Below are 14,618 nucleotides of genomic sequence, written 5' to 3'. Positions count from 1 at the left end.
TGGAGGTAAAGAGGATCTAGTGAAAGGCACAAAGTATATAAGGTAAAGGGTCTGGAAGCAAATAAGAGACATAAGTCTTTGAAATTTAACAGCCGCTGAATACTTAATATTGAAATATTTTATTTTGAAAAACATGGTGGCGTACATAGGAATCTCATTAACTCAGCTGAAAATTGTGGATGGTTGGTTTGACTGCTATTGTTCGGCAGCTACGGACTTTTTTCACTTGTCCTGTTGAAACCTGAAGAGCTCCTAAAGTGAGAGACAGAGACACAGAGAGACGGTGACATCAGGAGAAAAACAGCGAGTGACCTGTTGCTGAACCAGGAGCCTGACACTCCCTCTGACCTCCTCCCGCTGGGAATGCACCTCCGATTTGCACCTCAAACTACACAACCCAGGAGCCAGGCGGACCGGTTACCATAAAATGTGTTGTAAATCAGCATAAATGTAGTCCTGGTCACCTAGTTGAAGTATTCTTTAGCACAAAGAGTCATGACACTGACAATAGGGGAGACCAGGGGCAGTTGTAACATTTTTTTTTTACATTTTTGGCCATAACTCACTGTAGGAATACCGTGAGTGAGCTATAATGTCCAAATGTATTATCAAAGCTGCATTGTAAACACTATGCTGACTACAGCATTGTCTCCTTATAAGTACAAAGATCCAGCACACAGTCATTTTTGTCTATCTAGGTCAAGTCAGAGTTCTTAAAAAGTATGTCATCCAAAAGGACTTCAAAGTGCCGTACAGAATGCAACCATATATGACAACGGGAATGAAAAGGCGAAGAAACTCAGGAAAGGAATATTAAAAGAAATTAAAAAAATTGAATAAACACAAATAAATGAAATAATTGATGACTGGGCGTGTCTGTGTCCGCTGCCGAGCAGGTCAAGCACTGCACTGCGGACACATTCAAATTAAAGACTGTCTGGTTGAATATTAGTGCAGCTTTAAATCGACTTCCATTCCTTCCGGCGACACCAGTTCAGAGGTAGTGGGCAGTGTCCGACCTGCATCCATTCAGACAGACTGCTGACTCTGGCTCTGATCTGTGTCACTGTATCTGAATGAGGTGTTGGTGTTTCAGAAGCCCTAATGTAGCCAGCCAGAGGTGCTGCACGAGTAAATAAAGGGCCCGATCAAGACCTGGTATTAACATCCATCTCAGGCGAGCCATTAGCGAGGGGACTGCTTTTTGAAGTAAGAACTTAATTCCGCTAGGGTGTCAGTTGTGTGGCCCACGGGGGATTGTGGTGCCTCAGTCAAACCCAATTTGTCCACACCCACATAGTTCTGGGGAGGGGTCCAAATGATTTAATATTTAAAAAATTAGCAACCAACCAGTTCAAAACTATGTTTCACACACACACACACACACACACACCTCCATCTCTCTGTACCTTTGACAGGCAGTGAACTTGGTTGCGTGCGAGAGTTCACCAGGATGTCAGGGTGACAGGCAGGTCGGCCTGCCCGCCAGCTGGGGGAGGAAAGGGAGATAAATACAAACGCGCACCCATGCATTTTGGTCGCTTGTACCGACTGCGCGCACATTTCACGCGCGCTGTGTGTGTGTGTGTGTGTGTTAAGTACAGTTTGTTTTGAGTGACTGATAGGCGAGTATGTCACTTCTTTATATGCTACTTGTAGCCTACTCCTCTGCATTTCAGAAGGAACTTTGTAACTTACAGCTGTGACAACTTCCTTCTAGGGATCACATTGCATGCTTTTCGTCAACTCCAATGAGTTGATATAAATGTTTGGTTGAGGAAATGGACAGAAGGTCAATGATGAATAAAATATGAAAAGGAGTTATTTTGCTCTCCTATTCACCTAAAAGTTAAAAGAGAGGTTCCTAATTTAATTCATAGTGTAAAAGTATTTTTCATAAATATATTCCACTTGATTTGTCCTATAGCCTCATGTTGTCTTTCATGTTGTTTCAGTGCTCTATACACGTACAATGCAGACATCAATTTCTGTTTATTTACTTTTAATACCCAACAGTCCACATGTAGAAATTCTGTCACACTGTGCTAACAGTGTATATGTTCCCAAAAGTCACAAGCTGCTCTCAGACATTCACTCAAGTCCAAACATTTTTCTGAACTTCTCGTGCGTGTGAGAACACAAATTTTCCGCAAATGTTGGTCTGGACATTGTCTGTAAACGTTTCCTCCAGAATCTCCCCCTGATCTCCAGAAAATTCCCAGCAAGAGAGTGGGCGTGGTGATGACTGTAGACCAGACGCCACAGAACGTCCCAGATCATTTTTGTCGTTGAGAACGCGTCTGGCGCGTTCGGAGTTCGTGTCTGAAAACAGCCTCGGTTTTAGGGCATCAAAAAAACGCCAGTATAGTGTGGGCACTAGGTGTGATCGTAGCAAAAGGGCTGAATGAACAAGCTGCTGATTTTTATATTTGTAAAGTTTATCCTGGTGGTGGTGCTGGAGGAAATGTCCTGGAGTCATTCAAATCGAAAGGGTTCATCCTCTGGGGAGCACGTACTTGTTCAGTTAGCTGATCACAAACCCTGTTGCTTACAGTAAAGTTGATATTATGTTCTGCTAGACAAGAGTTCATGGAGAGAAAAGGTTCATCCTACTTTTGTGTTACTTCCAGTCTGACCTGGAAGCGTTTGGAGCAGGATAAAAACGTTTGGCTGTAAATAAAAATGTGCTGTTCTGCTGTTAGTGGGTCTCCAGCAGCCAATCAGCAGGTTTACAGGGACTGAGTACGGACATACAGTCAACCAGGAACCATTCTCTACACTTGAACTTCGCTTCACCCGCCCCCTTCTCCTTCCCCCTGCCTTATCGCACCTGAGCAGCAGAATCCTGTTTCACACATTCACACTGGGATGAGAAAAAGTCACCAGCGACGGCGTGGCCACCTGGAAACCTATTCACCCTGAACATGCATCACCCTCTCCTGTCTGTCTGGGCAGTAAACAAGGATGTATCCAATAATATTGTGGCTCCGTGGTTCACGTTTCCATAGTGTTAAGCGAGTAGCTAAATCAATGTCACGGAAATGTCTCGTGTGAAATACTCTTTGCTTGTCTTCTTTGCGGCCACATTTTCACATCAAGCCAGAGAATACAAGAGTGAATCATTTCGAGTCATAAAGCAGCGCAAGTTTTCAAACTTACTGTGTCATCACATTAACAACTGGAATGGAAGCCAAAGGTTAGAGTTAAAAAGAATAACACTTTTAAACACAGCCATAGATTTGATACGTGCTGCAGGCAAACTCCCTACACCACACTCTAAAATATTACATATTTGTTTGTTTATTCATATTTTCAGCTATGTGATTTTTTTTCTTCTGGAATGTTTTTTTTTTTTAGGAAAACTAAAATGTCCTATAATAAAGCTTTTAAATGTACCTACACTTACCGCATTAGAACATACTCTGTTTCGATTAGTACCTAATCACAGTTACTTCCAGGAGTCACTCCTAAGAGTCACTCCTAAGAATGTTACTGCTGGGGCCCCTGGAGTTCTTCAACTGAAGTGGGGGTCAGTTGGGGCCTTGTGGCTCGTCTTTGCTTGTGGGCCCCATAGCAGCTTAATATGTCCATGCTTTTTCTGACTCCGCACAGTGCACGGGAGAAAAACTGAATTGTTTATTTGTTTTTTTTCTCTATCAGTGATCTGCTAGAATATAAAATTGGCTTTCTGTAAAAAAAAAAAAAAAAAACAATCGTGAAAAAGAACCAGTTGGTTGTAGAAAGCAAAATCCCTGAATGCTACTCAACCTGAGACCTAGAAGATCTCCTTTGAACAGATGGAGGACATGTCCTCCGTGTAAGTTACTGCGGTAAGTCAACGGAAAGTCATGGAATGTAACATCCAAGCCATGATGGCAGATCAGATTATATGTCCAGGCTTTTTTGTGAGACTGTAATAGTGATAGTTGCGTGCCGTCCCACCAGGGTGAACCTCGGGGCACCCTCTTTAAAACACACACACACACACACACACACACACACACACACACACACACACAGTCAGTCAGAAGAGGCAGGTCCATCCATGTGATGTGTCGCTGTAAAAGCAACAGCCGAGCCGCCTCCCTCTGTGCAGCCGACCCTGTCGCGCACGCCCCGAAGTTATGGCAGCTCATAAAAATACAAGAGTCCAAACACGGGGCGAGGATGTGGCGCACGGCTGACGAGCCCCATCCCTGCTCCGTGTTTACTTTTCATGCGCCGCGGAGCCGGGGACGCGCGCGCGCGCGCGCGCCTGCCTACACGTGCGCCCTCGTCCCTCCGCCCGTCTCCACTGACCCAAGTTTGAACTCGCCGAGAGAGATATCATTTTTATAACACACACACACACACACACACACACACACACACACACACAGAGAGAGAGAGAGAGGACAGGTCAAAGTCTTTCAGATTAGGAAGAGGTCAGATCTGAATGTGGTCTGATAGAAGCTGAGTCAAGCAGAGGACAGGGCTGTGTCTTCCAGCCCGGTGTTATTCCTCATTCCATCTCTCATCAGACACATGCTCCGTCATCGTTATGTTTAGAAACCAGGACGCCAAGAAAAATCAGGGATGCTAGATGCGCACACATCACATTCTAGCCTTGTAAAAATAAATACAAATACAGACAAATAAAACGCGACAATAAATTAAGCACAACTTTGAATGCCACCAGGGAGAGCCGCGGGGAGAGGGATTAAGACCCTCTCCGGCCCGGAGCCTCTTTTCCATTTGGTGGAGCAGCTGAAATGTGCCGCTTGAAAAGCGTTTGGCTCCTGAATGCAGGCCGCCCTGCGGGCACGACCGCTGATCCTGCGCGCCGGCCTTAAGCCGAGGTAATGGGTGTGTAAACTAGCTGCCTCGTTGCCAACAAAGGCGTCTTGGGACGTGGCCCCCATTGTCACCTTTCCCTCAGTGGAATCCGCCGCGAATTGTCTGCGTGCAACAGGAGGTGGGGATTAAAGGACGCGGCCCCGTGGAACAAACGGCGCGCCAAGTCGGCCGGCGCAGGCCGGAGGCGGGGCCGAGCGACACCCACAATTAAAGATGAACTTTGGGTGAACTAATTTATCTGCGGGAGGAGAAGGCGGCGGGCCGCCCGCCGTCCCCGGGAGCCTATAAAAGCGCCCGCGAGCCGCCGGGGGTGTCAGTAGCGGACGGAGCCTCGCCCGCGCCCCGAGATCGCCGAGACACTGCCCGCGACCCGACGCCGCGCCGACATGGCTCTGAGTGCGCTGCTGGCCACCTCACTGTGCACCGTCGTGCTGCCCGCCCTGCTCTTCCTGGTGGCGGTGAAGCTGTGGGAGGCTTACATGGTCCGGGGCAGGGACCCGAGCTGCCCCAGCCCGCTGCCGCCCGGATCCATGGGGCTGCCCTTCATCGGGGAGACGCTGCAACTCATCCTCCAGGTAACTGCGCCACAGGGCCGCGCGCGCGCGCGCGCTCTCGCTCGCTCTCTCTCTCTCTCTCTCTCTCTCTCTCACCGTCACGGGGCGACTGTTGCTTGGTGGCGGCTGAGGATGCTCCAAACACTATGAGATATATTAACTCTTAGCATTTATCATATTTTCACTTTAGTAAAGAAATAAGAGCTTTATACTGTGTGTGCGCCTCCACTAGCCGTCCATGTGAGTGAACGTGCCATTCCAATGTAACTCCATCTGAAAATGCTTTTTTTTTACTTTACTTTTTACTTACTTTCAATTAATTTCCTTTATTTGCTGCGCCTTTTTTTAAATTTTTATTATAGCTGCCCTACAATCGCATGGTGCATCTGCGTGTTTTCCGTTTTGTCCCGTTGTCTGATCTTCGCTCGTGTCCACGTTCGCAGAGGAGAAAGTTTCTGCGGATGAAGCGCCGGAAGTACGGTTACATCTACCGCACGCATCTCTTCGGCAACCCCACGGTGCGCGTCAGCGGGGCGGACAACGTCAGGCAGATTCTGCTGGGGGAGCACCGGCTCGTGTCCGCGCAGTGGCCCGCGTCCGTGCGCGCCATCCTGGGCTCGGACACGCTGTCCAATGTGCACGGATCCCTGCACAGGAGCAAGAAAAAGGTAATTCATGCAAACAAAGGACAGGGGGGAAAAACTGCTATTCAGTTATCTGAACCTGTGGGGGGGGGGGGGGGGGGGGGGGGGGGGCGCTTTAAAAAAGGATTTAAATGATGTTCTTAATTTGCTAAGATTGTTTAACTTGCTCTAAGAAGAATGAACTTCAAGCATTGAATGACGCAAATGACAAAATCCGATTTTTGCACTTTTTACAATGTGTCTACTTGGTCTTCATATCTGCCATTGGCCAAATATTACCTCGATATATTGTGGTTTGTTTTTGTTGTTTTTTTTAAATCCGTGTACTTAACTTCCAATGATTCGTTTTTTCGCCCTTGTCCAGGCAATCATGCGGGCATTCTCTAGCGAGGCTCTGGAGCTCTACATCCCTGTCATCCAGGAGGAGGTGCGGGCGTCTGTGAAGGAGTGGCTGGCAAGGGACTCGTGTGTGCTGGTCTACCCAGAAATGAAGCGGCTTATGTTCCGCATAGCCATGAGGATCCTGCTGGGATTTGAGCCGGAACAGATCAAGACTGATGAGCAGCAGCTGGTTGAAGCTTTCGAGGAAATGATCAAGAACCTTTTTTCTCTGCCTATTGACGTGCCCTTCAGTGGACTGTACAGGGTAAGAGAGAAAGGCATGATTGGCATGTAGCCATGTCACATTTCCAAGCATGAAATCTGTAGCAAAGTGATCCAAACATGAAGGACCATACAAGTAATTGTACGTGTTGCCTCATAGGAAATGAGATAGCATCAGCAGTCAAACACATTATATTATTAGATTATTAGATTCATGAATCAAATTAGTAGAGGCCAATGTCTGCTGTTGTGGAAAATGAGATAGTGGAATGGACAAAAAATATTCCCAAACTTTAAAATTGTCCTTTTAATTCAGAACAAGCACACCACAAGAGGCAAGCAGGGAAGGGAAATAGTTGAAGTCATGTGTCTGTATGAGCAGTATCCATGTGTTTAACCTAATGAATGCTCGTGTCGTTCTAATTCATTTTCCAATTTTCCTTGCTCCTCCTGCCGTCCTTCCTGTTATCCAGGGTCTGAAGGCGAAGAACTTCATCCACTCCAAGATAGAGGAGAACATCAAGAAGAAGGTGCAGGAGTCGGACAGGGGGTCAAATCACAGAGACGCTCTGCAGCAGCTCATCGATAGCAGCAAGAAGAATGGAGAGCCCTTTAGCATGCAGGTAAAGACTGCGTGATCACAGCCACTTTACTTCTGTTCTGCCTATGAAGTTATTGCTTTACAGCTGCTTATGGATCCTAATCCTGTGTCTGCTTTTCCGTTTCCAGGCCATTAAGGAATCTGCTACAGAGCTGTTGTTTGGGGGACATGAAACCACAGCCAGCACAGCTACCTCTCTGGTCATGTTTCTGGGCCTGAACCCTGAAGTTGTGGACAGACTGAGGCAGGAACTAATGGACAAAGTAAGCCCGCTTTATCACTTAAGCGCCATAAATTGATGTCCCACCTTTGATAGTGACCGCTGAACTGTAGTTTAACTAGGGTTAGTATACCCTATACTTGTCATGGAGATGGTAATCCATCCAGCTTTCTCAGTAAAACATATTAGTGTGAGACCCATCAAACCCTGATCAGGGGCTGGATCTAAAAGCAGCTCACATCAATGACCAACTTGTGATTTTCCAGATTTTTGCTTTGGTGTGTGATTTAAGTTACGGGATATCATGGCTTGTCCGAACTTGGCAGACGAGCAGGGCCAACTAGCTAGCCTACAGTACGCCAGCTGTCGTTTGAGATTATTCTAGTCCTATAAAATAGCAGTTCTAAAATGACCCAATGGCACTATTCTATTCCTCACCAATCATCATGACGCTCGGGTTAATGTGATATTTTTTCCTCATCTTGTTCAGGAGGAGCAGGGGATGGACATCCAGAGTCTGAACATTGAGTCCTTGGAGCAATTAAAATACACCAGCTGTGTCATTAAGGAGACACTGAGGATCAATCCTCCTGTTCCTGGGGGCTTCAGGGTGGCTCTCAAGACCTTTGAACTCAATGTAAGTCAACAACAATTTCTGACGTTTGTTTATTTGACAGCTTAATGTCCAGTGTTCCGAGATCATGCAAACCTATGGTTTCCCAAAAGCAGTGGAAAGGAATGTGTCCAAACTAGCTGCTCATTAATTTTTCTCCTCACCACTTCAGGGCTATCAAATCCCCAAAGGCTGGAACGTCATCTACAGCATCTGTGACACCCATGATGTGGCAGACATCTTCCCCAACAAAGAAGCCTTCCAGCCAGAGCGCTTCATGACCAAAACCTCAGCCGACTCCTCCAGGTTCCAGTACATCCCATTTGGAGGAGGCTCCAGAATGTGCGTGGGCAAGGAATTTGCCAAAGTCCTGTTGAAGATCTTCCTGGTGGAGGTGGTCACAAAGTGTCACTGGACTCTTTTAAACGGTCCGCCCACCATGAAAACAGGACCTACTGTCTATCCTGTGGACAATCTGCCAACCAAGTTTACCAGCTATGTACAAAATTAAACTGGGATGTTGAGGGGTTGTTTCCTAAAAGCAGTGTGAAATTTCATGCGCGTGTCTTACTTCCAAATCCTCAGGTTTTGGAAGAACTCAGGTGTTCTTAGGAAACAAAGGCTGCATGTAGACATGAACAGAAGAGGGGGTTCTTTTGGATTTGTGTCCATGTGGTCTTTGGGAATAAACTGTACATACTGTAGATGATTTCATATTTTATATTATAGTGTTAACTTTGGATTTGTATATATTCATTTTTATTGAAGATATGAAAGAACTAAACAAAAGGCACTATACACAGACATGGAACACTTAATCAATTCAGAGGTGTATCTATAGGATTATGTACATATGTAATGTAGAGTCTGTTTATGTAACTTCTGTATCTCATCCCAACTTATTTAAGTGACTTATGTTACATTTTATTGGCTTTTTATTTAATAAACTGTTTTGCAATGAATCTTGATATTTGTCATTTCTTTTAAACAGATAAAGTAAAAGTTAAATGTGAACCACTTGCGTGCACCTCCTCACAGCAGCCGTTCTTATCTCATCAACATCCTCCCCTACCTTTGTTTCCACTCAATGAAAGAGGAATTATGAAAATAAATATTGTACATTTTGTATTATTGTGTTTAAGAAGCAGCCATGGCCCCTTAGATACGTTTTTCTTTAACCAGTTGCTCACAAAGAAGAACATGTCTCTCATTTTAAAACTGACCATCACATATTGATTTTCTTTTTTTCCAGCCAAACTGATAAAGTCTTCATTCATCATTGTAGAACTGTGCACAGTATCTTGATTCGCTCAGCCCCTCCTGGCTCCACACTTTCTCTCTCAAGCCAACAGACACGTGTATAGTCAGACTGGCTAAAAACAACATCATTTGGTTTTCACAAACACAGGACATACGTGTTTATTTGCATATAGAGCAGATGAGATCCGAAAAAAACAAGCGGTCCCTCGGGGGGTGCATGTGGAGAAATTTTCTAATGCCAGGTCAGAATGGAGAAACTCAAGAGTTGGCCTCTTGTGATCAGATCTCTGAATGGATGTAAAGTCGAGGTGTGAACAGGGCCTGAGATCCGTTCACTCAAACCACATTCAGAGCTGGTCCGGGACACTTGTGGCCACATTTGTTCAGCAGTGTGAACTGAAATGTGTCCAGGACCACAATGAGGGACGACCCTCTCAGCTAACATGCTCTGACCTGCCACGGATTCATACTAAACCAAAAATATTTTGGTTTGGAAGAACTTATAGCAGCTCTTGTTTATTTGAGAACTCGATTGCTGATGATAGTTAATGCATTTTACTGGGTGGTTCTGAAACACACACACACACACACACACACACACACACATTCCATTATCCTTACACAATCAATAAGTTGTGAGAGGAAAAGGAAAAAAGGAGACAAATCTGGAACCCATAGAAGGAGGGGAGGACTGATGACCCTGGCAGATGAGCAGAGAGGGTGAAACGGAGTTCATACTGATCAGTTCAGTTTCAGGACACTGAACCCTTATAGACCTCCAGTGAAACAGTGGGAGCAAGCCAGTAGCATTGATGCATTTACCGCAGTGACAGAGATGAGATTCTCTCTGCATATTTAGGATAACAAACAGTGAAATGATTTGTTGTTCAAGGTGATTTACTACAGATAGAACGCTTGGATCTGGGTGTTAGGTGAATGGTGGTGTTGCTGGTAGAGACATCAGCTGATGATCAGATTATCTGGGTGGTGTAAAAAAATGCTTCAGCATGCATGAAGCAAATTGAGTTTCATCAGAGAAAATGGTTATGGCTGTTATGAATGACAACATCTGAAGATGGGATGAAGAGCCTGCTTGATCTCTCATCTTTTATGTCTCTCAGATGGGGATAATGGCAGTTTCAGACAGTCTGTCCTCATTAAGACAGTTTATACAGTGGCCCTGAAGTACAAATCAGAACGACAGATGGGAAAACAAAAACCACGATGGTAAATACTGTTTTTGTTGATTCATATCTTATTTGCCCTTGTGTTTTTTGATTTACGGTTGTTTTTTGATATACGGATGTGGTTTTTGATTTACCGTTGGTATATGTACTTCAGGGCCACCATATGTTTAAACCCCAACTTTTTTCATACCCTCACACCACTGGCCCACCTCAACCACCATTCAGCTTTGGGAAAGAGTTTGTCTGATATCATTTGAATATTTGACAAAATGCTTTGTTTAAAAAACAAAAAAAAACTGAAGCCATTAGACTTCCTGGAACCGCTTTCTGATAAGGCACGACTCATAAAGCGTTCATAGGCATAGATAAGTAGCCATTAAAATAACTTTTGGGTTGCCAGGTTGTGGTAAACAAATGTTTAATCAATTAGGGTAACCCCTCTAATGAACCCCTTACCTTCTGGAAAAGAGCTGCAAAGCATCTGGGCCTAAATCTATTTGTAAATTGCTAATCTGCTGACGTACTTTGCTGCGACCATTTTATTACATTTAAAGACAACATTTTGACAATAAAAACAAAAGTCGCATGATAAAGTTATGATTGACCTTGTGAGAACACAACAAATGAAAATAGCCCAATCAGCATTTGCAGCAGAAATAGAGGCGATGATTTGATCCACCCCTCAGTGTCACAAATCAAACACACCTTTCACGTTAAATGACCGACAGGTACATGCTGGGTCTGGCTAAATGAGAAAATACTGAGGGTGGCTCCCATAGCTGTGGCTGCTATGCTCACTTTCTTCCTGCTGTTTTTGGTTAAATTGACAGTGAGACAGAGAGACTTCCATCAACCGATTTCTAGGAACCCTTTATAGATTTGTGGTGCATGATGCAAGGAAGAACCCATGACATTTTGGATGGGATCTGGATAAACCTGCAGGTCCAGGATTTGTTTTTCACTTTCATTTACATGGCTAGATGGGGTCTTAGCTCTGGCGAAGGTATGCACTCTCTGAGCACCCTTCCACTTTTAAAATGAAATGTAAAAATGCATTGCAATGCAAGTGTATTCTTCCGCCCAGCACCTTTGTGCAGTGTTTCGAGTAGTAGTGAGGGTTCTTGGCTACAGTTGGTGAGCTCAGGTTTTGGTCTGTATACAGCCACAGCGGAACTGAACTTGGAACCTCACTATGATGAGAAAACTTCAGGAAACTGGACACAGTCACTACACCTTCTCTTGTTCACCAGAATATACTTCTATAACAAATTCTACATGTACAGAAACATGAAGTGGAGTTAATCAGTGGGTTTCAGAGGTGATTGTAAGGTGTATCTTTTTACACTTTGACCACAGTCAGTGGTTTATGCTTAGCAAGGCGAACCACGTGCTAGATGAAATGTTTCAAATGCAAATTTCCATTTCTATGCAGATTAGCTTGTGCTAAATGCTGCTAAAACCAAGTGGACAGTATTTTCTAACACCAAGAACGCTTCAGGTATTCTTCCTGAAATCAAAACTCTATAAGAAAATACTATTGAAAAAGTGTCACAATATAAGTATTTTAATTGAGAAACATTTATCTTTTACATTGAAAACTTAAAAACTCAAAATCAAGGTGGGTTTTTATTTTAGAAAGCGATCTTTCTGCTGGCTGGAATCATCTGCAAAGTGGACAAAGTCGCTCCAAGTGCTGACGTCACTAAGGGCTTTTAAACAGTTGCTTCTTCATCATGTGCTAATTTTGTCGGTATGTCTGAAACTGGGACTGCCTTCTTGGCCAGGGCTCCCTTGACAAATAGATCTTGTAATCTTAATGGGACTCACCTTGTCAAATAAAGGTTTAAAAAAAAGATAATAACCCCTCTCATTTAAGAGGTGAGAGCTGACTTTTTGCATGTAAAACTGTAAACACCCCATTTCCCTTACATTAACTATGCTGTCGATTCCCTGTCAATAGGAACAGTTGATCAAAGAACACTGACAGTGTTCTAAAGTGTTGTCAGTCTCATTTGACTGCTTGAATTTGTAATACTTTTGTCCCCACCTTAGGTGGCAAAATAAAAGCCTGAATGTTTCCCCAGACTGAAGGAAGGATTCGTTGCAGATGTGCCTTGGCCTCTTTTGCAAGTTGTTTCTCTCTGTGGTGCCGTTCTGATTTACACCAAGCATCCTTCCACTCCACACAGACTTCTTAGCATTGTACTGTTGTCCTGGCCATTGTTTATTACTCTGCTTCTTGCAATTATTGGATCCACAAATGCTGAACTGTTGTACTTATTGTTAGTCACAGTGGCTAAGAGTTTCGGTTTAATGGCCAGATTGTAATACTAAATTGTAGCTGACACCTTTATGTCCAGCCATCCTATCCCCGCTGGTCCAGCCCTCGAACGATGTGAATGAACTTTTCTGAACTTTGCCTCCTCTCCTCGCTCTAAAGAGCCGTCTGCTTCCCTCCATTGTTCACCATCACCCAGTGGAGACAAAACTTTACACGGCCAAGGCCATTTTTGTCTACATCTGTGACCAGCGTAGTGAATTTACAACACAGAATTGAAAGAGGTTTGAAACTAGCTTGCTTTCATTTAGATCCTCAGGCCTGAACATGGTCCAGAGTAAATCATTGTAATAGCTAGTGAAGTAATGTTATTGAAGGCAGCATGTTTATACACCGAACGACTTGTTGCCATGAACGGTGCATTAGAGAGGTGTGGGGTGGAGGCTGGAGGATGCAGAGACAAGCAAAGAATTGAAGAGGAGGGAAATCTGTCTTGCTTTCCAAGATTTTAAATATCCCCATTGTCCATATTATAAGGGTGCAAATTATGTCATCGCCTGTTTCTTTGTCCCTATGCCTTCACTCATGTCTATATACATATATACACTGTTGCCCATGAAGTTGGAATAATTTTGTTTTCACACACCTTCCTCTTTCTATTCCTATTTATACACATCGGTAATCACCTTTGACCAGGTGCAATGATTACATACTGAGTCCCAGTTACCTAGGTGAAACAAATTAATTCTTAACAATCGTTTGGCAACTGGCAATACGCCAAAGAGTGCTTACACTCCGACAGGACGGATACAAACAAGCCAACATTGCTGGAATATTAACAGTTTGCAAAGGTTAATTGTGGGTTAAATTTCACTGTGATGTGTTTGAAAGAGATTGATCAATAATGTTTTGAGAAGATACACACTTTATCTCCATCCATCCATCGTCTACTGCTTTATCCATTTAAGGGTCGCGGGGGGTCGCTGGAGCCAATCCCAGCTAACATTGGGCGAGAGGCGGGGTTCACCCTGGACAGGTCGCCAGCCTATCGCAGGGCCACATACAGAGACAAACAACCATTCACTCTCACATTCACACCTACGGTCAATTTAGAGTCTCCAATGAACCTAACCCCATTCTGCATGTCTTTGGACTGTGGGAGGAAGCCGGAGAACCCGGAGAGAACCCACACATACACGGGGAGGATATGCAAACTCCACACAGAAAGGCCCTGGTTGGTTTGAACCGGGATTCAAACCCAGAACCTTCTTGCTGTGAGGCGAAAGTGCTAACCACTACACCACCATGCAACCATGCTACACTTTATCTTTCAAGAATAAATGCCATTGTCACAATCATTTCATTAGAAGAGGTAAAAAATATTTTATTACAACTTTATGGGCGACAGTGATTATAGTATACATACTCATGTGATAAGATAAACCTTTTCTAATGTAACTCAATGTATGAAAATAAAATTGAAGAATATAAACATAATTATTGTATGGAAATACTTCCAACAATATATTAAAATATATATATATATATAAATTATAAGAGCACATTACAGCCTTTATGCAAAAGGATTAAAGAAATCTTGGTAACTACAGGGCGATTTCTTGTGAAACCCCTTATGGCTAGCACTAATCCAGCTCTATCAATAACTACAGCCAGTCAAAAACTGTAAATGTAAAAGTCTTGAACTGTAAATAAATTCTTACAGTACAGCTACAAATGACATTAAATTAGTATATCTAAGATTTATTCTTAAATATGGAATCATATGATCATATTTATCTTTTCACATTGAATCATTTGACTG

General features: G+C 43.8%; 1 protein-coding gene across 1 annotated transcript; it reads left to right on the top strand.

Annotated features, from left to right (window-relative positions):
* Positions 1-5,090: 5,090 nt before the first annotated feature.
* On the top strand, positions 5,091-9,033 carry LOC118288058 (cytochrome P450 26A1). Its single transcript, XM_035613831.2, has 7 exons — positions 5,091-5,411; positions 5,834-6,058; positions 6,399-6,680; positions 7,111-7,260; positions 7,367-7,501; positions 7,949-8,095; positions 8,244-9,033. Exons 1-7 carry the CDS (start codon positions 5,223-5,225, stop codon positions 8,580-8,582), a joined length of 1,467 nt encoding a protein of 488 aa, XP_035469724.2. The 5' UTR covers positions 5,091-5,222; the 3' UTR covers positions 8,583-9,033.
* The last annotated feature ends 5,585 nt before the right edge of the window (positions 9,034-14,618 follow it).

Source organism: Scophthalmus maximus, chromosome 16, assembly GCF_022379125.1.
Source record: "Scophthalmus maximus strain ysfricsl-2021 chromosome 16, ASM2237912v1, whole genome shotgun sequence".
In the NCBI taxonomy this organism is placed as follows: domain Eukaryota; kingdom Metazoa; phylum Chordata; class Actinopteri; order Pleuronectiformes; family Scophthalmidae; genus Scophthalmus; species Scophthalmus maximus.
This window is presented reverse-complemented; position numbering and strand designations above follow the sequence as displayed.

What these genes read in the sequence shown, in the direction of transcription:
- LOC118288058 (XM_035613831.2), top strand. Translation starts at nt 5,223, where the DNA reads ATGGCTCTGAGTGCGCTGCTGGCCACCTCACTGTGCACCGTCGTGCTG. An exon ending in TGCACAGGAGCAAGAAAAAG is followed by an intron (nt 6,059 to 6,398) that starts GTAATTCATGCA and finishes GCCCTTGTCCAG; the next exon opens with GCAATCATGCGGGCATTCTC. An exon ending in GGCAGGAACTAATGGACAAA is followed by an intron (nt 7,502 to 7,948) that starts GTAAGCCCGCTT and finishes CATCTTGTTCAG; the next exon opens with GAGGAGCAGGGGATGGACAT.